The sequence below is a fragment of the Myotis nattereri genome (genome assembly GCF_964212035.1).
Source record: "Myotis nattereri genome assembly, chromosome: 7".
In the NCBI taxonomy this organism is placed as follows: Eukaryota; Metazoa; Chordata; class Mammalia; order Chiroptera; family Vespertilionidae; genus Myotis; species Myotis nattereri.
In genome coordinates, this window is record NC_138082.1 from 71,282,175 (window position 1) to 71,308,105 (window position 25,931).

The 25,931-nt window shown below is 34.5% G+C and overlaps 1 protein-coding gene across 2 annotated transcripts in view; it reads left to right on the forward strand.

Moving 5' to 3' along the window:
• The window catches only part of LRP1B (LDL receptor related protein 1B), a 1,698,272-nt gene that overhangs the window by 990,529 nt on the left and 681,812 nt on the right, over positions 1-25,931 (forward strand). For both annotated transcript variants that reach the window (XM_081095916.1, XM_081095917.1), the window contains exons 15-17: positions 7,960-8,082; positions 16,793-16,933; positions 20,987-21,112. In XM_081095916.1, coding sequence (XP_080952042.1) covers positions 7,960-8,082; positions 16,793-16,933; positions 20,987-21,112 — 390 coding nt within the window. The remainder of the gene's footprint in view (positions 1-7,959; positions 8,083-16,792; positions 16,934-20,986; positions 21,113-25,931) is intronic.

Genomic DNA, 25,931 nt, shown 5'->3' on the forward strand with positions numbered 1-25,931 from the left:
TGACAGTGTTTCTGAAATGTTATGATAAAAGGTGTCTACTTACTTCAAAGTCAATCAAATCTTGGAGTTTGTTACCATAAAAATTTATTATTTTATTGTTCTAAATAACCTGATTGAGTAACTCTGGGAATTCTATCTGAGTGAAGTTCAATGTTTTCTCCAAATATTTCCTTTTGGATTTAGTCTTCACTGAAGGAGCCTGTTGAAGTAAATAAAAAAAAAAACTTTTTAATGGTTTCAAAGATTATTGTGAACCATTAGAACACCTTTGATTGGGAACTAAATATTATGGGAAGATATTTTAAAATACATTACATAAGGAAATTGCATTTTAACAGCATCTTACTATATTTTACCTTAGTTTCATGTACATTTGAAAAGCACTTAATTAATATAGGTGATATGAAAGTAAAATAATCTACCATTATATTAATGTCTTATTAAAATAAGATAATATTCTATGTTTTATCTACATCTGTGGTTTATTCTATGTTTATTAAGATTTATTAAGCCACCCACGAATACCATGACTTAGAATTTAGGGGTTAAATAAAGAAAACCATTTGTAAAGTATATAGTAGATTTTTGTTATGATTCTGGTTATCATTCCTTTTTTAATGGAAATATTTTTGTGAAAATTTAATAAGCCGAGATTTCAATGCACTTAGTATGAAAAATTATAGCCTGAGTGTTTCATTGCACATGTTGTCAGTAGGAAGTTATCTAGCAACAAGAGTATTTTGAAGATATTTCTGCTAAAAGGAGGACATTAAAAGAAAACTATCTCAACTAAGAAAATTTTTTTCTACTGTATCAAAATTGTTTCATTGGAATAAAAATGCAATTTCATGAAATAATGGAAGTACATAGAGTGAGAAGTATATAAAGCTTTAATAGCTAATAAAAGATAAAAAAATATCTTTAAAAATAAAAAAATGAAATTTTTGAGATGGTATAAACTATAGTTGTGGACACGAAATAAAGAATAGAACAATTGCCTGTGTTATATTGTAAATCAGCGAGCAGAACATAGGATGTCTAATGAGCCAATTAATTAGGAATCTTTATTATGCTAGTGGGCTCAGAGCAGAATATCTCTGTCAAATTCTGAACAAAATATGATGGAAGTTTCCCCTCTATATATCTTTCTAGCCCTTTTGTTTCCCAAATAAGGGTTTTTCTGGACCTCCTTCAGACTTTACCAAGAGCTCTGTGTAAGTAATTTTTGCAGGCAGCTTGTAACCTTGAACACAGAGTATGGGAGTAGTATCAGCCCCTTACATCAGATGGCTAGCAAGCAAGGTCAGCCAACTAACTTTATCTTCCCTGTTATTCACCCAAGCTAAAAAGTAACGTTAATTTACAGAATAAGGAACTGTCTAAAAATTAACAGAGTTGACTACATAGAAGAAGGACTCATTTTAAAACAGCAGAGGACTTTAAACATTCATTTTGAAAAATAGAGATTATTACGCTTCACCTGCGTAAATCAAATGGTAATATTTTTTGTTACATTCACATCCTCCCTGTCCCTACCCCCGCCACCATTGTTGTTTGTCTACACTAAATTGGAGCCAAGAATATGAACAAGAATAACCCTTCTCATCTCCTGTGGTGTTTTGTTTTCAGGGTTGCTGTTCCCTTTAATTCCACATTGATTAATTTTCTGGATTTTATTACACCAATCAGTATATAATCACATTTTCTTTTTTCATTCTCTTCTGAAATTAAATGCAACATATGGATGACAAATATCTCAGCTAACTATAAAATGGATTTGGACTTAAACCCAGATCCTAACACTTTTTCCTTCGTAAACTTGGGACACATCATAAAGATTTAACAAAGATAAGATATGCTTTCTTCAAAAATATTTTATAAGGAATAGATATATATTATATGAGAGTAATTTAGGACAGTACTTGTGTTTTACATTAATTAATTTGCCCCTTTCATTTCTCAATCTGGAGGCATATATTTGGAAGTTTCCTTGCATGTAAGCATTTGAAATAAATACTTAAATGAATAATGTGTCACAATGATATACAAAAACACATGTCATATGAAGATTATATTTCTATATTTATGAGGAATATATTTGGTGTTCCAGACAGTGTCATTGACATATAATTGTTTAGTGCTGTTTCTAGGATGGACAGTGTATTTTTAAAAAGGACTTTTAAAAGATTGGTAATCAAAGGGACATTAAAACGAAAGTGTATTCTTGATTACTAAATTATTTATGCAGTCTTTATTTTAGAAACCATTATGCTCTGTCTTACTGATAGAATGCATTTGGCCAAATTGATTGTTTTTTATTAGTTTAGGTGAAATAATCAATTAGTTTGTTTTGTACCCAAGTCTTTGTGTGGCAAAATACTTACTTGAATCTTTTGAGCAGACAATGCAATGGAGAAAGGATACCTGATCAACACCTATTTTACTCAGTGAATAGACATTGAAGTTGGATAACCTACCTAGTATCTAAATTTTTAGTTTATTTAACTACATTGATCAAAATAGCTAGATTATAAAGCAAAATGCAATCAGATGTTTAAATACAGACATATTATCTTACCCATGTTATAATTTCAGCAGTGTTTCTCTTTGCATCTTTTGAACATCAGATATTAATAAATATTTAGAAACACATAATTAGTGCCACATAAAGTTAAGATATATATTGTCTTATTAAACTGTTGGGTTTTTTGTTTGTTTGTTTGTTTGTTTTTAAGGATAAAGAAGCTGAATAAAAAACCAAATCCTTAAGTAGTACATATCACTATTCTTCATGGAGTGAAATAACCTAGTCTTAGATAGCCTTCTACTCTCTTTCTCTTCCTTTCTTTTTCTATGAAGGACTAAGGTATATGGCATACTTTATATATGTAATACGTATAGACTACATTTATGTATATGCAATATATATATATATGTCTATGATTATATATATGCACATATAAATACATAGATGATAGGTAATATCATACATATACACACTCCCCACCCCCACAGGAATACTATAAAAAATTATGAGTACTATCAATGTAATATCTAAACTCTTTTAGACTTAGTGTCAGAAAATTAGTAAGCTAATTTTCTCTCTCCAGATCAGGAAAAACTCATCAGATTTTTGGGTAACATACCAGCTTATTTCAGGAACATTGATATATAACCACACTAAAGAGGCTCTTAATAAAGTTCACACACACACACACACACACACACACACACACACACACACACAAACACATACACACAGCTTCAAAGAAGTCAAATGACAATGATCTTTAATGAACATATATTTATAAAATAGAGAAAAGTATGGCACATTTTATCCTTTCTCAGATTGACATCATTCAAAGCTGATTCTTCTGAAATTATCCTAGATGAAACACATAATTTATCTAGTCTTTATACAACTTTTATTTTCTCTTCTAAACTGCAATTCTGACTATCTCTCTATCAAGTGAAGAGGAAAATTCCCATAGATTTATGTTTCATATTAGGTTCAGAGACTTCTAACTACACATATGATGAAACTGAGAATTCAGGAGTTTAGCAGACACATAGAAAAGGGAGTTTTTTCTTCCATTATTTTGAAAAAAATTCAGATAAAGGGAAGAATGAAACAATGGGATTCCTTTGCACTAATGGTTTATATATTACACCAATTGCTTCAAGTGAAAGATACTTTATTAATGAAAGTCAAATTACTATAGCCTAAAAAAATCCACATATTAATATAGGCTTAGGAAATGTTTTAATATATCATGTATCCTTATTACTCTTTATAAAAGTTACTGGAGGCTCAATGCATGAAATTCATGTAAGGGGCTCGGTCCTCACAGCCCTACCTTTGTTTGAAAGGACGGCTAGAAGCTCATCCGGCTGTCTGGTCTAATTAGCATATTATGCTTTTATTATAGATAATATGCCTTTAAATAATTTACATTGATATAATAAGTATGTAGCCAAAGTATGTATGTATACTTACATACAAGTAAGGCTATCCCTTTTATCTTAATGAAACAGACATATCTATCCACATACATGCACCTTATGTCTACACCCCCAAATGACTGTTTCTGTCATTCGTATTGCTTACTAAAAGTTTCATTCATTCATTCATGTCTTCATTCATCAATGTTACTAATGTTTATCAAACACTCAGTCTATGCCAGACACTGTAAGAGACAGAAAAAATCTACAAGTTTTAAGATTGAGGAAAAAATACTTTTTTTGGCTCAGACAGACCACTATCTTGAACTTAATTTTGAAAGTTATCCCTCATTTGTTTTTTCCTTATAGATTTGATTTTTTAAAGTATCTGCTTTAAAAGAAACTTCATTTAGGATTTTATTTTGTTTTATTTAGTATGTTATTTTTCTGAACTTTGTCATACGTAAATAAGTTAGAATTAGCCTGGCAGAATGCTTGCTTCATCACCGCGGTGATGAGGCAAGCATTCCACCCTGGCCACGGAGGACCTCTGGACAGCGGGCACAGAGTGACTCGGGGGTGGGTTGGAACGCTTGCCTCGTCGCCCATTGCTGGCCTCAGATGGGCCTCTGAGCAGTGGGTGCAGAGCAGCCAGGCCCCATAGAGAGCTACTGGTGCACGGATTCATGCACAGGGCTACTAGTAAATAATAAACATTATTCTAAATTCTTATTTTTAAATAAGAAGTATTTTTCTTATTTGTAGACATTGGAAAAGTCATTGAACCCTATATTCCCACCTGAAAATGAGAGAAAATCTACTTATAAGTGTATTATAAAAATTGAATTCAATGTATATTTAAGGTAACTAGCACTAGAATTGATGCATAATGGATTTTCAATAAAGATAGCTATCAATATGTTTATAAACTCTTTCATTAATATTTATGTCTAAAATTTTTAATGCTATTTGTAGTCAGTGGTGTTTTCAAGATAATATCTTTACATAAAAAGTTTTTCAACCTACTAGAAATTTAATTAAAACTATCATATGAGCTCTATTTGGAATATGGTCAAGTAATAAATTAAAAATATATTAGGATACCATTAATATTTTTAAAATCTAAGAAATTTTAATAAGAGGTATAAATTTATTTAAATTAATTTAGATTTTAGATTTTTATTTATGACAGGAGGGGTATCAATTCTTCTCTTTTAACACATAGGATTTACAAAAGGAAATGTATTTAAAAGTGGAAATAATGATAATTCATTTCTAATTACTTAAATTGTACATTCAATAAGACTAATAAGTATGAGTCCTGCTGTTAAATTAAAGAATTTGATATTGCCGAAACCGGTTTGGCTCAGTGCATAGAGCGTCGGCCTGTGGACTGAAAGGTCCCAGGTTCGATTCTGGTCAAAGGCATGTACCTGGGTTGCGGGCACATCCCCAGTGGGGGATGTGTAGGAGGCGGCTGATCAATGTTTCTCTCTCATCGATGTTTCTAACTATCTCTCTCTCTTCCTCTCTGTAAAAAATCAATAAAATATATTTTTTAAAAAAAGAATTTGATATTTAGGTATATATTCAGTATGACAATATGGTCTAAAATATTGCTTTCAGTACCTTCTTCTTTCTTACAGTTTTAATTTTTCATAGTTTTTAAATTATTTTGAAGTAATTCTAATTTTACAGACTTTGAATTTTAATAAATATTGAACTTACAGTTGAGTCCTCTACATATGGTATGTAACATAGAGAGAACACCTAAGAATAATATGAAATATTAAATTTTTATTCCATGGTCATGGAATAAATACAGCTATATTTGGAAGCTGCCTAGAAATTTTTTCGCATCTGCTGTTGGAAAAAGTCTGAACTAAGCTTAATTATCTTCCTAGTTTAGAAATTGTTCTATAGCTTTAAATATTAGCTTCCTTAGCTTCAAAGTGTATCTTTCATTTTTTATAAACATAGCAAATTTAATTTATTTCTCAGAATAATGAAAAGAAATATTTATATACTGTTGATATTCGGGCACATGATGATAATCTATGGAGATGAGTTAAATATTTATTGCATAGGGCAACATTTCAAGTATTCTTTAAACTCATTTATCAACAATTTCTACATAGCATTTCCAACCCCTGAGGCCCACAGTGCAATAACCTAGTCCAGGGGTGGGCAACCCCTGGCACGCGTGCCAAACATGGCACGCCAGTAACTTTTGCTGGCACGCGAAACCCTCTCTTATAATCTTCCATTTACAATTTTTTTCTTAATATCGACTTCTTTATTTTTCAGATAAATTCAGTGTAGGTGCATCTTAGATAAATAAATAATTTTACATAACAAGTTATCTTAAAGACCATAGACATGGATTGACAAGAGAGGGGAAGAACAATTAATTTCTATGCCTCTGCCTTAACTCTCCCTGCCTTCCTAGATCCGACCAGTGTTTTGGTTTCATCCACATACGCTTGTGAATCTTTGTTCTCCTCAGTGATGAATTTTGTTAAGTCTTATAATAGGAGTAACCTGACGGATGAAAGTAGTAGCTCGTGCATATCTCTGAAGGTCACGAAATATAAACCTGATGTAAAATCTCTGTCATCAGTGATGCAGCAGCAAAAGTCCCACTGATAATATCAAATGGAGTCATAAAGTTTTCTGTCAGACTATCAGTGTACATGTATACATTAAAAATAAATGTATTTTTCATCATCATATACTGTGTTTTTGTCGCTCAAATGAATTTTATTGTTCCTTCAAGGTTCCTCACATACGTACACCTTAAGAGATATCAAGTAGGCATAACATGTTCTCAAAAAATTAGGGTTGGCATGCAGAAGAATTTTGAGTCAGAGATTTTGCTGATTTTGGCATGCACTCACAAAAAGGTTACCCACTCCTGACCTAGTCTGTCACTTCAGTCACAGTGTTGGCACTTACACTTTAACTGCCAATGCAGTTTTAATTATTATTTCATTTTATTGTATGTCTCTGGGTAATTAAAGGCTCTTTATTTTTAATGTTTGAATAAGATAGACTAATATTTTCAAAATGTTCTTTATTGATACTTGGGAAAATGCCCCCATGTAAAAGACCCTGACATTTACACTGCCAGCTGGATTGCATTGCAGAGTTCTTCCTAACTATTTTACACATGTATGATAAGAAAATGTACTTTCTTCCTGGCCTTTCTAACTTGTAGGAATAATAACATCAAAATGATGATTACCTAAATTTTATTTATTTTCACCTACATCTTTATAAAACAGAACCTCCAAGCCTCTTCAAAAATTTTACCTCAGTTGTATCTGAATCTCCCAGGGTGTCTCCCATATGTTTATGAGTATGGACATACGACTTTCCCCCTGTGCCTGTTTATTGATGTCTGTGCACGCCTCATCAGTGCCTGTGCCGTTCAGGTCCACTGGGACAACACGTTACCCTTGTGTGTTGCACAGTGTCCTGGTACCAGCAAGGCTGCTCATTCTTAAGGCTTCACAAGTATCCTCAATGCACTGACATGCCAATGCACTCCTTGCACAAGGGGAGCAATACCCCACCGCTTCCCGCAAGCTCACTTTCTTTCTGTTCACTTGGGATCCAAAGCCACATTCCAAGTGCTGGTGGTCTACTTTCCAAAAAACTCAGACTTCCTAATCTGGGGAACGATCCTGGACAGATGCCATTCTGTCTTCTCTCCTCCCCGCTCTCTCTTCCGGTACCCAACTACACACAGATCATTGTCCTACAACCAACACGAAAATTCCTCGCATCAGCACAACATATATGTTGAAACATATCTTGATTTCATTAAGGATTCAGCAGAAATCCTGGCTGCATTCATCAATTAATTAATTATATATTAATGCACATGTAATGTGTGGGGTGTGTGGGTGTGTGTGCATGTGTGTACATATTGAAGTCTCCCTACGTCTAGAAATAACCGGCTAACTTTGGATGGAGGCAGCGTGCTCTGACACATGTCCTTCATTCCTCTTGCAGGAGACAATATGTGCCGAGTGAATAACGGGGGCTGCAGTACACTGTGCTTGGCCATCCCAGGAGGCCGAGTATGTGCTTGTGCTGATAATCAGCTTTTAGATGAAAATGGAACAACTTGCACATGTGAGTTTCTTTTCTTATTACACCCATTGTTTATACATGTCTTTTGGAAGACCAGAAGCAGATGAAACCACAGGAATTAAAAATCAAACTTGGAAAGGGAAATTCAGATACGTGTTTAGGTATAATTCCTTTTAGACTATGAATTGCTAATTTCTAATGTACAGATGAATAATGAAAATCATGAAATTTTGCAGAGTATCCTGTCACTGCTGCATATAGTTTAGTAAAAGAATAGCGGTGAGTATATGCCACAGAAGAAAACATTTTATGAAAATATTAGGGAAACTCAACATCAGTAGTTTCACTAAAAATGTATAATTGTTGGTTACATAGATATGTGATTCACACCATATGCCTCAAGTTATCCTCAATAGCTTAATAAACTCAGTTATCTAGATTTGGTGGTGAAGGCAAGGAAGGAGGTAAAAAAAAAGAGATTTCTAGGGAATTTCTTGATTTTATCAAAGTAGTGAATTAACTGAATTGATTGACCCGGATTAAAGTCACTTTATTAACTTTTTCTAACCTTCCTCAGTTTACTCATCTTGTAAATTCTATGTGACACTTTTGAAATTTGTTCTCTCTACACATATCATGCCCCCTAAGAACAGCAATGGCAACCATGCTCTGCATATGTTGAGTACAATATAAATGTTTCTGGAATGATAATCTTGAACTATGTGTTACTCGTGATTCTCCAAAGAAATAGAACCAGTTGGATGGAGAGAGAAAGGAAGAAAGGGAGAAATCTATACTAATAAAAGGGTAATATGCTAATTAGACCAGGTCTACCAGACATCTGGATGTCTGATTCCTTCCGGACAAAGCCATGGTGGTGGGGGCGGAGGCAGAGGTGGTTAGGGGTGATCAGGCCAGCAGGGGAGCAGTTAGGGAGCGACCAGGCCGGCAGGGGTCAGTTAGGAGGCAACCAGACCAGCAGGGGACCAGTTAGGGGCGATAAAGAAGGCATGTAGAGTGGTTAGGGGCCATCAGGCAGAGAGGCAGGTGAGCGATTAGGAGCCAGCGGTCCTGGATTGCAAGAGGGACGTCTGCCTGACACTGAGCTGGAGAGGTTCCCACCACCACCACTGCACTCGTCAGCCATGAGCCCAGCTTCTGGCTGAGTGGTGCTCCCCCTTTGAGAGCGCACTGACCACCAGGGAGCAGTTCCTGCATTGAGCATCTGCCCCCTGGTGGTAAGTGTGCATCATAGTGACTGGTCATTCCTCTGTTTGGTTGATTTGCATATTAGGCTTTTATTATATAGGATATGTTGATAACTGATTATTTCTGTATATATAACCCCAAAACAATCAAAGGGAATGAGAAAGAAAATTATTTCATCTTGATTTATTACACTAAACAATGTTAAGTAAAAAAAACAACAACAATTGCCCTGACCGGTTTGGCTCAGCAGTTAGAGTGTCAGCCTGCGGACTCAAGGGTCCCAGGTTCGATTCTGGTCAAGGGCATGTACCTTGGTTGCAGGCACATCCCCAGTGGGGAGTGTGCAGGAAGCAGCTGGTCAATGTTTCTCTCTCATCGATGTTTCTAACTCTCTATCTCTCTCCCTCTCTGTAAAAAATCAATAAAATATATTAAAAAAAAAACACAACAATAATAAAGGTCAGTTATTATTTAAGAAATTATTGCATTTTGATGTTAAAAATTAAATTCTATCTTTAATGTGGCATGTAACTTTTTTAGTTTTTTTCAAACATAAAGGGAAAAATCAAGAGAAACAATATAGCAAATACTTTCTTGAAAAGAATTCAAAGTTTCTATGCCAGCTTCTAGTCATATGATGGTAAAGGTTTTTAAAATACATGTTAGTCTTAGTTTGTAGATGAGGAAATTAAACGCAAAAGGACTGCAAATAGAGCTGCAGAATATAGTGCAAAACATCTCAGTGTATCACTAACCTCTCATTAATGTTGATTCTTCTGGGTTTCTGATTTAGTGCAGGCTAGTTTATAGTATTGTGAACTGGCTTCAACTGGATCAACTCTATAATCTGAACTAACAAGCAAAACAAAAATGCATGTTGCAACCATTGAGATATAATCATCTTGGTTTCAGTCATTCTCATTAAACTGACATCAAATGAACAAAAACCAAACCCATTGGCAGATGGTCAACCTGGAATTAAACACCATTGGTTATTTCTCATTGAACTTGAAACATAAGGCTATGCCAGAAGAGGCATTCACCCAGCAGGAAAATATTGGCTTGCTACATGGTTGATTAAGGATGAATTCTAATGCCATGCCTGGAAGGCATCAAGAATGAGTACGCTGCATTCTTTGTCCAAGTGAATTTTGTGTGCCATGGTCAAATTCTCTCACAACTAGAATTGAGGCCAGGTGTATCATAGTAACTTGGAACTTACTTCCTGGACTAACATATGTAAATCCAGTTGATCAATTACCAAGTGAGTTTGTTTGTTTGTTTATTTGTTTATTTGTTTATTTATTTATTTATTTATTTATTTATTTATTTATTTATTTATTTACTAGAGGCCCATGCACAAAATTCGTGCAAGAGTAGGCCTTCCTTCCCCCGGCTGCTGTCATCCGGGTTTCCCTCTGGCCATCTGCAGGCCCCAGGACCTGGGTTTCCCTAGCAGCCCTGGCTTCAACCAGAAGGTTGTCCAGAAGGACGTGTGGTCTAATTAGCATATTATGCTTTTATTATTATAGATCTTGATGCCTTTGTGGGGAAAATCACAATATGCAAAGTTAGTAAATGAGCACATGGATAATTTCAAAAAAGTAAATTAAGCTCTCTCAAAATGATTGTTACTATTTATTAAAATAGCAGGATAATTTTGTCTAGTGTAATGAAACTAAATTTTTAAATGCCTTTTTAGTGGCCTGAAAGAAAAGAAAAATTTCCAATGTATCTTACTCCTAGGAGAGCAACTTAAGCTTTGCAAAAATATTGATCATCCAAGGATAGCATTGCACGATTATGTGTCAGTGGTACTCTGTGACCTTTTTCACCTTCTGGAACACCAGATAGATTTCTCCGTCAAAAACAGAGCTCCACAATGGCTGCGCCATTTATCTGTTCAGCTGTGACAGGCCTTATGTTCTAAGATATATGCATCTAATGTGCAGTAAAAAGTTTAAGGCAATAAAAAGTTTAGAAGCCCTATCTAGATGAATATTTATGGCCTTCTCTGCATAGGAACTCACAAAAGATTATGTGCCACTTAGTTTGGCTGCTCGGAAGACTACCCTATCTAATAAAAGGTCATCCCCCTATGACCTAAAGGAGAAAATTCAAAACCTATAGTAGCATGTTTCATCCTGCTTTCCTGTATTATATGCCTTATATAAAGTTTTCCAATAAAGCACAACTTGAAGTTTGCTTTCAGGTTCTTCTCTCTTCCTGCTCGAATGAAGGGATAGGTAGAAACTCTGTACTCCTCAAACACAAAAACAAAAACTTAATTAAACAAACAAACATGTTCTAATGTGAGACTTATAGGTACAATAGGATTTTTTACAAAATTTTATGTACTGGGACTAATGCTTTAAACTAAGTTATTGTAGTTTCAATAACAGTAAACAGCAAAGCATCAACTGAGAGAGGAGACAAGAATTAGTTTAGAACACATTAACACAGTGGGTTGAAAGGAAACATAATAAAGTTAGAAACATAGGCATTTGTTCATGGATGCCACACACTTATTAAACCAATGTTAGGAATATACTAGTATGTATTAAGTCCAATTACTTAGCTGAGGCCTAAATCTGAGATAATTCAATTATAAAATAAAATGAAATAAATTTTAGTAGGTTTCTTCCTTTATTAGGATCTAGACATTAACTCCAGCAATTACTCTACCAGTTTTTACCAAAGAAAGTTAATACTATAATACATATTTCCCTTTGTAATGTACTGAAGCCTGATCTTAATACTGTAATAGCAGGTATGGTAAGAAAGAATGTCTGACAGCCTGCAGTTATTTGCAAGGCATGTCAAATTCATGTAATTTTATTTTTGATTTTGATTAAATTAGAAGATTATTTGTTACTTTGTCAGTTTTCTTACTGATGAGATCATGTTGTAAATTTTTTAATAGATATAACCCTTGCAGTAGAATTACAAGTTCTGCGTCAATTTTCAAATTCATAGTACAAAACACAACTCTGCCACAAAGTTTGCCATTGTAACAGTTGTTAATATACTGAAAACAATATATGGCTGTGCCCAAACACCCATGTGCAATGTAGGTTCAGTCATAATAAGTATTAGAACAAAATGGCACACGTGGAGCTTTTCCTATATGTTTAATTTTGGGTCACAGAAAGAACTTTACCAGTCCCTCTTTCTTTTATCTACTTACTGATCTTTACCCCTTAAGAAAAACTAACTTCACCCACATTCTTGGGTGATAAGCCAATTGAAATGGTACTGTTTTCCTGAAGTATTGAAATAGTCCCCAGAAAAAGAATTTTCTGCTATAATAATGGCTGTAATGTAGAATTATCAACCTTTGTTAATTCTGGTAAGTCATGAAACAAGTATTTTGACACATCTACTCTTTGCCTGGTTCTGTGCCCGGCATTGTTCTGTTCGGTGTGTGACACTGGCCTTCCTGCATTGAAGACTCTCAGGGAAAGCATTAGATGTGCAAAAATTATTTACCTAATATCTTCTTTATAGAAGTTTGTACAAGGTGTAAAAATATTAATCTCATTTTTATAGGTGCCATTGGCTCTCTTATGTGGTGCCAAATATACTTGCTCCATAATGTTGCTGATTCTCACAAAAATTGGTAGATTGTCTGGCCATCAACTGGGCAACCATGACAGAGGCCATTGCTGCCCAACTCCTCACAGTTAGGTCAGTGCTGAGAAAAAAACCCCAAAAAACAAAAACTATGCTTTCTCCACTCCCCCCAGCCCCCGTTTTAATATCCCAGGAACTTTTATTCAGTCTAAGTGAAGAACAAAATTACTTTTGTCAAGTTTGTCTCATATTCATAAGGTAATACTACAGCTGTATGGGGATGCTTTCTTTTTTTCTTCATATTTTATTTTTACCTTTTTAAAAATTGAATATGGGGATGACATTGGTTAATAAATTCTATGTTAACTCTGTCGTGTATCATCTGTACCATGCATCTCTAAGCTGACATTTTACCCATATTACCACCTATCACATTACATATTTTCTTGATAAAGGACAATGCTAGCTCAGAAAGAATGTGTCTTCTATAATTATGAATCTGAACAAACTTAATTGTCAGCACTAATAATATGGTGTTTCTGTGACATAATTTCTGGTTATTTCTGGAAAACTTGAGTTGGGCTACAATAAACTAATGATGCGAAATGTCCCAGGAGACTGGAAATCAGAACCACACATCTTAAAATAAAAATTCTTTATTATGATGTCAAAAATTTTGAAGGGTCTGAGATTTCACTCTAGTTAAAAGCTAACATGTCAGCCACTCAGTGTGTCATAAATTCTAACAGGAGACAATTTCTGAATCAGAAGCAAAGCATTTTATTATTCGTGGCACATCAGGCAGCTTAAATTTAACATTCACTTTGATTCTCATGGTCTCATCCCACCCCCAAACCATATGAGGGCAATGCACAGGCGGGCCCCGGGGGATGCTGAGCGCACAGTGAGTCCGTAGCACCACCAAAGAGCTTAAGAGTCTGACGGAAACATCTGCCCAACCTTAGTCCTGAAGGGAGACATCATCTTTACTATCCAGATCGACAAAAAACCTGCTCTCTGTTCTAGAAGGATGTACTGTCTTCATCTTCCAAGGCTGATAGTTATATAAGCATCCCTAAAAAAAAAAAAAAAATTCAGAATAAAAGTTTACACAAGACATATAGGAACACCAGGGATGGATGTTTCTTGTCCAACAAATTAGAGGGCTTAGAAGAATTGAAGACAAACTTTAGAAAATGTAAAGGCCCGGCTGGTATGGCTCAGTGGTTGAGCATCAACCTATACCAGGAGGTCACGGTTTGATTCCCGGTCAGGGCATATGCCTGGGTTGTGGGCTTGATCCTCAGTGCGGAGGGTGCGGGAGGCAGCCAATCAATTATTTTCTATCATCATTGATGTTTCCATCTCTCTCTCCCTCTCCCTTCCTCTCTGAAATCAATAAAAATATTTTTCTAAATGTCAAATATATTTTATATGTTTCATTATTTGTTGTACAGGTATAAGCAATGCCTAACTGCTGTTACAGCAATACTGAAGTATAATAATGATATTTCTATACATCAATATCAAAAACAGTAGATATAAAAATGATGAAATAATCTCAAGATGTTAGTTCTATTCTTTTACCAGCAATTATTCATATCTTGTTTTGAAACTTACATTGTCATCTATGTTCAAAACTTTCCACCTTTGTATTAGAAAACATCATTTAAAAATAATCAACTATCTACATATACTTGAAACCATGTTTAAAAGAAACTTGGCAAATCTGCCTATTTGCATTCATTCCATAATGACCTAAATATCATTTGAAAAACATTTGAACTCTAAGTAGACTTAAAAACTTAATGTCTAGGTTGATTATGTTAAATAATATTTAGTTTTAAATATCAATTTACTTAGTTAATTTGTCTTCCCCTAGACATTTTTCTTTAATACAGATGTAATTGTTCGGAAGCAATTTTACTTTCACTCTTATATTTGGGTATTTTCTATGTGGAGTGGGTTATTGTTTAAATAGCCACATAAAAGCCAAACTTTTACAATTGGTGGGTTTGTTATCAGAAGAGAACTGATGGTTTCTTGGGTTTTTCAGTCCTTATGATATGAAGCAATGGAATTGACTTATCTTTTCTGAAGTCGCCTATAGAAAGAGTAGAGAAAATTTTAGTTAAACTTAAATGGGAAAGGAAGCTGATCACATCTCAAATCAGCTTTCTTGTTTAACTGGAATTAAACAAAAACAAACAACAATGACAAAAAAAAACCTCTAAGAAAAATTAGGCTTGATGATTATAGAGAAGAAATTAATCAAACAACTATTCCTTAAGTGCCCAGCTCCTAAGTGAGGTTTAATGGATTCCAAAGAAGAAACTATACCACCCTCAAAGATCTGAGGGTCTAAGTGAGTGGACTTGAAACTCAAAGTAAGGAAAATGTGCATGTTATTAGTGATCAATTCTATGGATTTTTGAGAGAAAAGCTTGATCCTAGAGATGGGCAGACATATCCCAGCGTGCACTTTCACTTTGTTTAGATGCTCATCCTCACTCCCTGCTGTGGCAGGAAAAGGCACCTTTGTAGGGGCTGAATAGGGGACCCGGGGATCTTCCCTTTTTGTTTTTAGATTGTGGTCCTTTCCTATTTGGGCATAACACACATGCACACACACACACCACAAAATTTGTTATTTAAAGAGACCCCACAGAAATGACATCACTAGAGAACTTGTTGCTACAGCATTTTGTTATTGAAAAAGATTAGAGTTAAACAGGGAGGAAAAATTGCTGTCAGTTCCCACATATGGTATCTGCTGTCTGAGAAGGAAGGACAGAAGAAACACAGGATTACCTTTGTTCTAATTGAATATTTCATTTACCATACTATTTTTTTACCCTTAAGACTTTAAGCATAGGAATTTATTAGGCAGCTTTTTTTTTTCTGGCCCCACGAACGCACAAGTGTGTACTTGGCTGCATGTCTCTGAAGCAGGTTCTCTGCAGCTACCCTCCAGGTCGCAGTCCCTCTCCCGTGCTTTGCAGCAGGGAAAACACAAAGATTAAGACAGTGCTAACACCAAGTGTTCTGGAAACGCCACATGTTTTCTCTCCATATCTCTTGTTTTTCTCTCCATATCTCTTGTTTATAGGTTTTGTGACAGTTCATCAGTTCAAACCCGTTATCCAAAGTAAAGTTGAAAGCCATTAGAACTGGAAAAGAAAGATCAGTTGTGCTTTTCCTATGAATAAACCAGCTTTTTTTTTTTTTAGTAATTCAACGCTGTTTCAGTCTGTGAAACACAAATCATTTACTGTTACTATCGCCACATGTTCCCTTCTCTTCTGAGACTCTGCTGAATCCACTCAAAGAGAACAGAAGAATACTAACACTTTCAGTCCGTGAATAAACCCCAATTAACTGAATTCCTAACATTTGATTAAAGGACATGGAATATATGGAGAAAGGCGCTGCAGAGAATTCCGATACATAACGAGATTGTTTTGATTAACTTAACACTTTCTTTAATACTTAAGCAGGCCTGAGTTTTTCTCCCATCTAGAGACCAACAAAATAAATGCAGTTATCAATGCTATGTGCTATTGCCTGTCATTGCACTTTCATTAATTGTGGGCATACTGATCTATAAGAGGGAGATGGTAAAATGATTTGCTGGGCCTACTGTATAGGTTGTCATAGTGATCGATGGAGTTTATGAATGAAAACCCTCTAAAAAATAAAACTAAAAACTCAACATAGAAACCCAACCAAATATAATGTGGTTTATTATTATTGTTGTTGTTATTTTGGTAATCTTTAAACGTTTTAGTAGGATAATTATTGTCAGAAAAACTTAATTTTTTCTCATTTCCAGAGATTGGTGTCACTACAATGCTAGCATGTTTTTATATTTTCCATACAATAAAATGAATCAGTGTTTAGTTATTATAACATTTTAATGAATCAATAGAGCCAGTATTGTTCATACACCTTGGATTTTTTTTTAACCTAGTTAATCCGGGAGAAGTATTACCTCACTTATGTAAAGCTGGAGAATTTCGTTGCAAGAACAGGCACTGCATCCAAGCTCGGTGGAAATGTGATGGTGATGATGACTGTCTGGATGGAAGTGATGAAGATTCAGAGAATTGCTGTATGTTCTCACTTAAGTAATATTAACTCTCCCTGACCCTTTAAGTGTGTGAACTATGAAAATAGTTTGTGAAAATCTAAAAATGTGTTTGATAATAATTGAACTGTTTGTTTTTTCTCAGTCATCCTTTGCATAGTTTTAAGGTGCTGGTTTTCTCATCCTGCCCCATCTTTAACATTATCATTTCGGTTGCCCCAGAAGTCCTCTCCTTTCCCATTTGTGCTGCAGCACCACCACACCACTGTCAGGATGTGGCTGTAAGAGACCCCTTCGGATCCCTGAATTTAAAGATGTGGAAAATCACTTTAAACTCCCTCAGGAAAGAATTACTGGTACAGAGGGTCATGAGCCACTTCACTGCTCCTTGGCAACTAAGCCTTGGAAGAGATCCAAGGAGACAGACATGGGTTTGCAGAATGTTATTCCCTAACTTGGCTGCCTCGGTACATGTAGGAGACACATATGGGGCACTCAGATAGAAATGAAAGATTTGATTTTTCTCCTGTTTGGCTTATTTTTAGTTATCTATCATTTGCTGCTATAGAAATAGTTTCATGTTTTTGTGGGGATAATGAAATGTCCACATAAATAATAGGAAAACTCTTTGAGAAACACATTAAATAATGTTTTGAGAATATACTAGTATTTGATTACAGTCACTACCTGAGTGGTTTTGAGAGATATAAAATATTTTTATATGAAGAGAGAGAGAGGTATGTGCTGGACATATGAATCTTTGCTCTCTTGATTTGACTTAGATACATTTTTTAAAATTATGTTTGTTTCCTAATTTTAATTAAAGACATTTAAGTTAAAGACATTTCCAGGTTAAAGTGGCTGACCTAATTGTGAGTTAACTGTCAAATCTCCATTTTTATTTTTATTTTTAATCAAGAATATAAAAATAAAGTTTTTAAATTTGTAGTTATGATTGAATAAAGTTGGTCTGAGCATTTATATCATGAAACTATCTGTGCTTTGGTACAAACCCCAAGAATATGAACTTGAAAGATATTTTCAAATTGTGCATAAATGTATAACACATAAACTGTCATTAACACAGGTAGCACTACTTACTTTTAATTTCCAAACATGGGTTTAACTGCAACATTATTCATTTCTTATTTTCAAACTCATTAATATTTAACTATAAACTGTGAAACTACAAATAAAAATTAATAATAATTGATATAATTAGCCAAAGTTTTGGAGTGAAAGAAGCATTTTTTATGTAAGAGTACAAGGTGTGTTTTTTGCCTACTTATTTTACACAAATGATGTATTATTGATTAAATTAACTGCCTCATTTCTTCTAAATCACGGTGTTCACTCATGGTTTTAATGAATACTCCTTATATATCAGCTCCCTAAGTAGTCAATGTCTGTTCAGAGTACAAATATTTCATCACAATACTCATGCGTTAGCCTTTAGTTCCATGCTTTAATTTTTGAGATTGTTCTTTTCACCAACTCACAAAGAAACACTATTCCTTTTGAATATATTTGTACCATTAATTGTAGCATTAAAATTTCTTGTCAGTATTTTTCTCTTATTTTCATCATGTACGACCTCATCACCCAAGCATACATCATGGGCTTTTTCTGGAGTCTTTTAATTCACTCATGGTACATATTAAATTCTACCAAAGAATCCTCTCTCTTTTACCCCCTAAATAATTAATATTTTATCTTTACCTTCTCTCAACTTCACTGACTAAATTAGACTACTACTTAGATTAATTCAGTAAGTGCCTTGCTATTATTCCTACCAGAATCCCTCCTTAACTAAATCCCACTTTCTACACTACATCCAGGGTGACAATTAAATACTGAAATCTAGCCCAAACTGGTTTGTTTCAGTGGATAGAGTGTCGGCCTGGAGACTGAGGGGTCCCAGGTTTGATTCCGGTCAAGAGCATGTACCTTGGTTGTGTCACATCCCCATTGGGGATGTGCAGGAGGCAGCTGATCAATATTTCTCTCTTATCAATGTTTCTCACTCTCTATCTCTCTCCCTTCCTTTCTGTAAAAAATTAATAAAATATATTAAATAAATAAATAAATACCAAAATCTAGTCTTGATATTTCAGTAACAGTGCATGATCAAGTTAAATTCTAAAATTCATTGACTTACATATAAGACGCTTTATGTTATATCCTGTCTTTACATTTTTAGCCTTAAATGTCTTTCATGAATCCATTTAACCTCTTTGTCCTTACCAAGTTGAACTACAAGTAGATCTCTAAAAAAAGGTTATTTTCTCTCCTCTGTGACATTCATTACACTCTCTGTTTCTAGCAGTGGAATTCACCATCGTTTTCTATTACTTTCATAGAGAAGTCCTCTTTGAACACCAAAATAATATCCTCTCAATATAGCTCCGAGTTAAATATCTCTTATATATTCCTTTACTATGGTAGTTTCCACAGCTCAATGCAAGTGTATGCTTAATTCTATGGTGCATCTAATAGGTGAATTTCTTCGTGAGGAGACACATTTTATTGTAGCATCTTTTTGAGTCTAACAAAGCATCTAGCACGTGGCTGAATAAGTGACTAAGTAAATGGGGCAACAACAAACTAAACATCTGTGGTCAGCTTCCAGCAATTCGGAGTAATCTCTAAATATTTCAGCGATTCTGAGCAGCATTTTATTTCTGGGGTTCCATGGTGAATATTCCAGAAATACATAATTTATTTCAGAGAATTATTTTAGATTTTAAATACTCATAAGCTTTGACCTTGAATTCCCAACTTGACCTCACAAAACTATGGATTATATTTGCCCTTCATTTTGAACTCTGATTTACATCACTGATGAAAATTGCAAAGGTCACTGATCAAGAAGCTTCAATGAAATGCTTATGCATAATCTTAGTACTTTCAGATATTGACCCTCTAATATATTGGATGACTTTTATTTTCATTTTATTTTGTTAAAGTCCCTGCAATGAGTAGAAAATGGTAATATGATCAAATGCCTGACAACATAAAGCTTTTCCACCTTTTAAAAAATAAACATGAATAGAAGCTTTCTAAAAAGTGATAAAATCACTTTATCACCAAAGCTACTTTAAAGAAAAAGTGTTTAGAAACTGGCTGGGAAGGCATACATTTGCTTTGCAACAGCATGGTAAAACAGCTATTTTTTAAATTCTAAGTATAAGGAATGCCAAAATTTATTTTTATTATACAGAGTACAAATACTAGGCTTTTAAAAAATTACTTCAAAAAGGATGTTGAAGTTTTAAAACAAATACTAAAGAGCATGCCAATTCAGTTAGGAATTTAGCCTCCGGAATGCAGGAAAAATAATCACATTAGGTTAACTTTAAGATAGCCCCCTGTTGTGCTTAGATATTGGATGCTAAATCCTCAGCTTTCTACAGCTTCCCTTCTGAGGATTGATCTTGTCCTCAGTATATTCTGTGGTTGCATGTTTGTTTGTACTAGGGAAGGAAACTCATAGTGATCCATTTTGTTATTAAAATCATGCAGGACCTCATATTTATCCAATTCTAGGTCCCAACTGATGCTTTTAATTTTGTCATTTTTCTTCCAGATGTTGCACAAAGCATGGCAAAAATAGGCTTATTTAATATTTCAAGAACTACTTGAGTTAATGTGTGGTTTTAAAAAAGTATTTTTACCTATGATTAAATTATTTGATGCATATTTCCTATACTTCACATTAAAATTTGAGGTTGGTAAAAAAAAAAAAAAAATCTGAAATTTAGTTACCTGTTCTGTTAAAGGATAGAAAACCAAAGGCAGTGATATAGTTGGTTTGAGTGAAGACATGAAATATATATTTACTTTTATATGAGATGTAATAAATTGATGTCTTCTATTAAATTATTATATTTTAAAAGAGTCTTGAATAGTAATATTTTGATAAATATGAGACACTGAATGAAAGAAGCTATTACTTTACTGTACTTTAATATTACAATTACTATAATCTTTCCATAATTATGGCTTAAAATAGTCATAATTTTATCCAATTTCATGTCATTAAACTTTCTTCTCCTCTCCCTCCACCCTCTGCCCCAGCCAATCATAGCTGTCCTGATGATCAATTTAAATGTAAGAACAATCGCTGTATCCCCAAGAGATGGCTTTGTGATGGAGCTAATGATTGTGGGAGCAATGAAGACGAATCCAATCAAACTTGCGCAGGTAATCATTTGCTGGGATATATACATAAATCTCTTCCAAAGTTAATCTCCATAAAAATTCAGGTCATGCCTTCAACTACAGTGAACTTTCCTAATGTCGTGTTCTGATTATTGGAATAGTAAATGAATTCAACACTTAATTCCATAAAACCTAGATTACCAATGATATTTTAGTTAATCTTTGGGCATGACTCTGCCCTCAAAGTAATTTGGCACTTTCTCTATCCATATGGGTTGACTGGTGATACACTAGTTAGGCAAGACTCATGCCTGCTAAATCTTACTTGGCCTGGGAGGTTGAGGTTTGTTAGCATCCTGGGATGTAGGCACTCACGAGGATAACTTTTTTTTTTTACAATGAAAAAATAATTTATGTATTTTATTTAGTCTGCTATAGAATTCCTCTGTGAATAGTTTCTGTTCTTAGCACATTATTTATGTAGGTTAGGATTTTTTCCCCCCATGAAGCCCTACCATCACTAAGCCTATTTATATTTCCATATAATGTATCCCATTGTAATAAATCTTTGAATCCCTAGCCAGATTCTTAAGGAATAGGAATCTACAATTTGTGATACAGGTTACAACGGAGTGGCAGAAAGGTCACTATTAGTCAGACAAATGTTGAAAAATGATACTGACTAGCAGCAGCCTCGTGATTCTCTATAAATGATGAAAAAAAGGTAGTGCATTTGATGCTTCATATTGATATGATCAGTAAAAACTGTTTTTCAATCATTACACACAGCAACATCAAAACATATCAACCACCTCGGCCCCTCTTTTTGCCAAAATAAGCATTACTAAATAATAACTGTAGTATGTTAGTGAAAACTCATGAGGAAGCATATAACGGAAAGACCCACAGGTCAAAAAGCCTTGTTTTGAACTCTCGTGTTTTCCTTAGAAAGACTTGTACCTCTCTGCACTTCAATCTATTCATATATTTATTTCAGTTCTATAAGGACTATGACTTAACAAGAAATTCTTTCCAAAGAGCTTTTTACTCTGTACTAAATAACAACGTGATAAGAACAAAACAGTACCATTCCATAATCCTCACCTCCATCTTATTTTCAGTTTTTTTCCATAGGGACCTATTTGCTGCGGAGCCATTGTCTAGTTATTCTGTTGCTCCTTGGTTAAAAGCTTAAGTCTAATATTTTAGAGTAACTGATCATTTTCAAGATATTCTGTGTGTCTTATAAGGTTGTTTTACGAAAGACATTCTAGAGTCTTGTCCTCTAGAGACTCGTCCTAGGCTCCTGCCTTCAAGCCCATTAATTTCATAGATGAAGGCATGAGAGAAGGGACTTGTCTTAACTCACATCATTTAGAGTTTACGGGAAAATCAATCCATGAATCCTTTCTCCAAGACCATTGCTCCTTTTATCAAATGATATCATTCTGAGGATTAGCTAGAATTTTAGGTATGGTCAATTTAACTTTGGCCTGGTAGCCTTTTATTATAATTACAGTGAAACATCTTTCTAAGCCAGTGCAATTATTGTTCTCTTAAGGTTCAGATTCAAATCACAGTCTGTTATTACATCCTAAACAGATAGATTTGCTTTCACCTTAAAATAAGAGGTATTGCTGACTCTATTCATAATGTCATGTCTCCTTTATTTTGTTAGATTTTTAAAATATATTTTTATTGAGTTCAGAGAGGAAGGGGGAGGGGGGGAGGGAGGGAGGGAGGGAGGGAGGGAGGAGAGAGAGATACAGAGAGAGAGGGATCAATGATGGGATAAAGTCATAGATTGATTTCCCACTGCATGCCAAATTGGGATCAAGCCTGCAACCTAGGCATGTGCCCTGACTAGGAATTGAACTGTTACCTCCCAGTTCATAGGTTGAAGCTCAACCACTGAGGCATACTGGCCAGACCTATTTGATTTTTTAAATCCTCTTGTTTCTACATGATTTTTAAATGAGTATTTTGGGTTAACTATGTATAGTAGTAAAAGTGAAAATTCTGCGTATGATAGCATATGCAGCAATCAATCCTAACTAGTAAGATTTCTAAGACTTTCTAGGCCTTTAATGCACAAGGAAACAGCACACAACTTGCTCACACCTCAAGTGCCAGTTTCAGTGAGGGCCATGCTTTAAGTACCGCCTCTCAGTACTAGGTTTTCTTGTCAGTATATTCATGATAGGCGTTTTGATCACTGTAACCTCAAGAAATTGAATAAAAAAATAAAGAGAAAAATAAATGTGCCTTTTATCTTTGAAAACTAAGTATGTTTTCTTGTTACAAGGTATTTCCTTTTTGTTTTACGAAAATAAATAGGTCACATTGCTCCTAATATTGGAAAAATGGTAAATTCAATAGATACTTTCCCTGGCTGAGTCATTTCTATATAGTTCTCAGTATAGGTATATACACGGACATGTATCCTAGATAAAGGATTTCCCATAGGGGATTATTTTGTAATTGAATCCACTGTACTGTAGCCATTAGCATTGTGACTACTTTATATCTAAAGGAAAATCCTTTCCTACAAGAAACTAATTTCCTATTTTGTTCCTTTGGGACTTCTGCCTCAGAAATCTATTAATTCAATAAATATTTACCATGACACTGGAGAAAGGATGAGAAAAAAAATACACAATACTTTTCCTGAAGAAGCTAAGAGTGAAGATGGCGAGATTGACATGTAAACAGGTTTTTCTAATGCAGTATTCACGGCACTAAATTAAACCACATGGGAGCACATTAGAGCAACTAATGTAGTCTTTGGATGTCTTGGAAGGCTTTCTGAAGGAGGTGATGTCCAAGCTAGGTCTTTAAAAACACATAAGATGCCGAAACCGTTTTGGCTCAGTGGATAGAGCGTCGGCCTGCGGACTGAAAGGTCCCAGGTTCAATTCCGGTCAAGGGCATGTACCTGGGTTGCGGGCATATCCCCAGTAGGAGATGTGCAGGAGGCAGCTGATCGATGTTTCTCTTTCATCGATGTTTCTAACTCTCTATCTCTCTCCCTTCCTCTCTGTAAAAAATCAATAAAATATATTTAAAAAAAAAACACATAAGAATAGTGACTAAATAACAATACAGGCCATTTAATTAGGAAAAAGAAGTTTGATAAAAACCAAGCATTGTCAAGATTATGGGTAAAAAAGAAACTGCCGTACACTCTTGGTGATTTTCTACATTGGAAGTCAGTTTAGCCAAATCCAATAAATGTGAAGATATGCATGCCTTCATCTGTCATTCCAAAACTAGGTTAATAGTCTAATACCTATGCATAAGGAAGCATGAATAAAATTTCCACTCCCCTAATGCTGGCAATACTGAAAACATAAAAACAACTCAAATGCTCATTACAGGAGAATGTATAGATATATTGTGTTATATCCCCATAGTGGAATGATATTCATAATTAAAATTAATAAACTAGAACTCAAATATCAATAGTAATGAATTTCAAAAACAATTAAAAAAACATGAATGAGTTGCCAAATATAAATAAATACCATTTCAATGAAGTATAAAAATGCAAAACAATTTTATATGTGCTTATTGACATATAAATTGGGTAAGAATAGGACTTTTAAAAGTATGTCTAGGGAAAAAAGAGAAATTAAGAATAGCCATAACCTCTAGAAAGAAAGAAAGAGATTGCATGTGATAGAAAATGATTACCTAGGCGACTTCAAGAGTAACTGTAATTTTCCCCTTAAATAAAATAAATAATCCGTAGCAAGTATAGAAAAATATTATATTAAGATTTGATATAACCGTATGATGGCAAACAGGTGTTATTGATATTATGTCCTGTATTTTTTCAGGTGATAGAAATATTTTATTAGAAAAGTAAAAGGTTGATCAGCATAGATTGAAGAGGGTGAAGTGAGACAAGGATAGAGGGTTGGAGAGTGTGCCTGAAAGAGGAACCAGCTCAGACACAGTGGGCAGAAAAAAGCTAACAGTCAGGGCCCAGTTAGTTGTTGTCCCTCAACACACACACAAAAGTTTGTCTACTTATGAGGGAGACCCAGAATCCAAAGATGAGAAGTAGTTAGATTTGAAATTCTTTTTTTCCTCATAGTAACCATGAAGATCCTTGGATTCAATCCTATGCAATTTCAGACCAGCATTTTCCCACAGTATTGAACTCTGGTTAGATTACATAATATCTGTTCTCCTTACATCCACCTCAAATTTTGAATGAATTAAAACTGGACAGATGTAGTTGCATTAAGAAAATCAGACTTTGTTATATGAGATAAACAGAGCATTTTGATATAACAGGTTTTGTTTAAACAGAATGATCTGATTAAAATACAGCAAAGGTAAGGATTAAGAATAATGTGTTAAATTCTGTTCTCCTCCCTCCTTATTGCTCCTTTGCATTGTGGGATTTCTCACTGCTACATGGCTGCATAAGAAGCATAATTAGTGATGAGGAGACAAAATTCACGTTGTGACAATGAATTTCTGGTTCTCTGCTAGATAAACAATTCCGCTGAGGAGGTGTAAATTTCCTCTTCATTAGAGCAGCATTTGCCGCAAAATTAGAGTCTTCTGGGGCAGCCCTGCTAATCTCACCTCCAAACTAACTTAGATCTGATGGGAACAAGAACGGAAAAGTGCAGGTTGCGTCTTCTTGTTACAAATCAAGTGGTTAGAAAGTGCTAATGTAGTCAATGTGATTATATCATAAAGGCAGACAGTACTTGTAGATTTATGCAATGAAACGTCTTTCTCATCTGAAATCAGTTCACTTTTCTCAGTAAACTAAACATCTCATTTTCTCTAAGATTAGAACAGACAATGAATTCATATATTTTCAGGGCACACGATCCTTCAA